We start from the raw sequence: 3,066 nt of genomic DNA on the forward strand, positions 1-3,066 counted from the left end.
CTGGGAATATTCCCCTGGAGCCCAAAAACTTACAGCAGGAATGCTATCTGCACTTCTCTGATCATTGCAGTACTATTCGCAATAGCCAGAATTTGGAAATATCATGAGTTCCCTAAGAACAGATGACTGGTTAAAGAAACTCTGGTATATTTTATACAATGGAATACTATGCAGCTGTTTGGAAAAATGAAGTTATGAAATTTTCTCATGAATCCATGGATGTGGAGAGTACCGTGGTGAGTGAAAGGAGTCAGAAGGAGAGGGATAGAAATATAAGAATTTGACTCTTTTGTGGGATATAAAAATACATAATGTGAGACTAATACGCCAGTACAGTAGAAACAAGGGCCAGGAGGATTAGCCCATAGCTGTAAGCCTGCCTCAGGTGCAGGGGAAGAGGACAGTTGGGATAGAGAAGAGATCACTGTGACAAAGATAATTGGAAATGACTATTCTGGATAAGAACTGTGTGCTAAAAATAGGGAAAGGAGGGTAGTGGAAGGAAAACTGGGGACATTGATTGTGGGAAATGTATAATGGTCGAGGCATGAATATTGGAACACATTCGGCTGAGATGGAATGATTATCTGAGGATTGAGTCTAATCAGAGTACCTTACCAGAGTAATGGTTCAAGGAAGATGAGTGATGTAACAAGTACGTGGGAGTTGGCATGGCTTTAAGATGGAGGAAGAAGCTATAGGTCTAGGACTACAGTGGATTCTTAAGCTAAGAAAGAAACAGGTTTTACTAGAACCTCAAAAAGGGTTACAGCTCTCAGGACACCCTGAATTTAGACCCATTTTGAATTTGTAACTTCTACAGTTGTGTGGAAATAAATCTGTGTTTTTTTTAAGCTATTGAGTTCATAAAAATTTGTTTTGGAAGCAACGTATGACAGATAATTCATGTTCCAACCCTTCCTATTCTCCCAGAAGTGTAGCAGTCTTCTTCTTCTTCTTCTTCTTCTTCTTCTTCTTCTTCTTCTTATTATTATTATTATTATTATTATTATTTATTGAATCACCATGAGAAACACAGCTACAAAGTTGTTCACAGTGTACTTCCCACCACCAATGTCCCCAATTTCCCCCATCTGTATTTTGCTACATTCTGCATTCATCTCTATTGCTAGCACTTCTCTCTCTCTCCCTCTCTCTCTCTTTTTCCTTTTGGGCATTATGGTTAGCTATACAGGCACTGAAAGGTTAACATATTTATCCCTTTACCTACTTCAGCACTCAGTTCTTGTGCAGAGTGATCATTTCCAGCTATCACTGTCATAGGGTACTTCTCTATCCTTACTGCCCTCTCCCATTCACTACTGAGGCAAGCTTCCAATCGTGGGTAGCTCATTAAGAAGAGAAAAAAAGTTGAGGACTGGATAGCTCAGTCATGTGTCCTTGCATAAACAGGGTCCCAAGCTGATCTCTGAGCAGCACTGGGTGGAGTATTAAATTGATTGCTTGAATGTCAAGTGACCTTGGTCCCCCTGAGCACTTCTTGGGAGCTTTCCCAAAAAGGAAAAAAGGTTTTAAAAAGACCATAGCTTCATTTATTTTATTTACTTAGAATTTGAAAGAGAAACATGTTCAAATAGCTAGATTGCGAACGAAAAAACAAAACGAAACAAAACTCATTGTATCATCAAAGGATTTACGCAGCTTGTAGCTGACTCTTCAGAATTTTCCTGAGAATATTCTTATTCTTTGAGACTTGAGGATCCAAGCAAATTTTCCTCCCTTTCTTCAGTGTAGCTCTGCCGAGAAAAGGAACAGACAGTCTCAGAGTTTGGGGCTGAAAGTGTGTTTGGCTGGAGGGGTCGGCTGGGGATGAAGGGAAAGGCAGAGGATGCGTGTGAAATAACCAACAAGAACTCACATCACTTGGAGGGTAGGACAGTGGGCACTGGCCATAATCACCTCCAGGCTGGAGATGTGCTTGAGGTGGAACTGGGGGGTGGTCTTCACACACAGGCATTGCAGGTCTCTATCTCCTTCTTCTGGGTCCTCTGGGATTGCTGGAGAGGCTGAAGTGGAGTGGAGAGAGAAGAATTCATAAAAGAGCAAACTTCTTCAGGGATCTTTCCCACTAGCTTTGACCTTCATTCCTGTTCGATAAGTCATTCCCTCACGAAGATGGTAAAACCCCACTGGGTCATTCTAGCTCAGTGCTTGCCCTTAGCGAGCTGCCCCAAGGGTTCCTGACTCCACCCTGGCCCTGTTGCCCCCTGCCTGGATTTTAGCTTCTGTTCTCACCTTTGGTCAGGGCAACCAGAGCAGGCAGAAGCAGAAGCCCCAAGAGCAGCGCTGCGACGCCGGGTGGGAGGCAGGAGGCTCGGAGGCTCATGTCCAAGAGCGGAGAGCAGGACCAGAGAGTGCAGCAACCGTTGGCTGGGGACTGTGCAATCCAGTAGTTCCAAGAGACTCTCTGGGCCCATTTTATTGCCTGAATAGGGCCAGTGCGGAAGCCTGGGATGGAGGGCTGGGGAGATGCAGGGCAGCAGCTGAGGCATTTCTGGGAAGTCAGGCTCTGGCCAGTCAAGATTAGGAAGAAGAAAAAAAATGAGTAACCCCTGGGTCAGCTGCTCTGGCTGAGAACTGGGAGCAGAATCCACACCCTCAATTCACACACGTGCACATTTTGGTTGTCGGAAACAGTACTTGGGTGTTATAAACTGCTTGTTTTCTTTGTGGTGCGTGTTGTCTCTGCCTTGCAGCTCACCCTGTGCATCACCAGGACATGCAGTTTCTTTCCTTCCTTCCTCCCAGCTCCCAGAGCACTACCTGCTCTCACATTCCTCCTGTGTTGATTGTCTCTGAGTTGCCTTGGGAGATGTGTCCTGTAGGTCTTTCAAAAAGAAAGATGAGTGGAGGGCAAATATTTCCTCCCAGTTCGTGGGATGCCTTTTTCTTTTACTCATTGTTTCTTCTGCTCTACAGAAGCATTTTAATTTGATGTAGTCTCATTATTTTTTTTATTTTTGGGTCACACCTGGCGATACACAGCAGTTACTCCTGGCATTCAGGAATTACTCCTGGCGGTACTCAGGGAACCATATGGGATTC

General features: G+C 44.4%; 1 protein-coding gene across 1 annotated transcript; it reads right to left on the minus strand.

Moving 5' to 3' along the window:
- Nucleotides 1-1,647: 1,647 nt before the first annotated feature.
- On the minus strand, nt 1,648-2,390 carry PF4V1 (platelet factor 4 variant 1). The gene is made up of 3 exons (XM_056111498.1): nt 2,257-2,390; nt 1,880-2,027; nt 1,648-1,757 (listed from the first exon to the last, which is right to left on the minus strand). Exons 1-3 carry the CDS (start codon nt 2,345-2,347, stop codon nt 1,655-1,657), a joined length of 342 nt encoding a protein of 113 aa, XP_055967473.1. The 5' UTR covers nt 2,348-2,390; the 3' UTR covers nt 1,648-1,654.
- Nucleotides 2,391-3,066: the final 676 nt, after the last annotated feature.

Source organism: Sorex fumeus, unplaced genomic scaffold, assembly GCF_029834395.1.
Source record: "Sorex fumeus unplaced genomic scaffold, SorFum_2.1 ptg000013l, whole genome shotgun sequence".
In the NCBI taxonomy this organism is placed as follows: domain Eukaryota; kingdom Metazoa; phylum Chordata; class Mammalia; order Eulipotyphla; family Soricidae; genus Sorex; species Sorex fumeus.

Excerpts from the sequence above, each read along its gene's own strand:
- PF4V1 (XM_056111498.1), bottom strand. The coding sequence starts at position 2,347 with ATGAGCCTCCGAGCCTCCTGCCTCCCACCCGGCGTCGCAGCGCTGCTC. Across the intron at positions 2,028-2,256 it reads TCTGGTTGCCCTGACCAAAG|CCTCTCCAGCAATCCCAGAG; the intron begins GTGAGAACAGAA and ends ACTCCACTTCAG. Across the intron at positions 1,758-1,879 it reads TGTCCTACCCTCCAAGTGAT|AGCTACACTGAAGAAAGGGA; the intron begins GTGAGTTCTTGT and ends TTTTCTCGGCAG.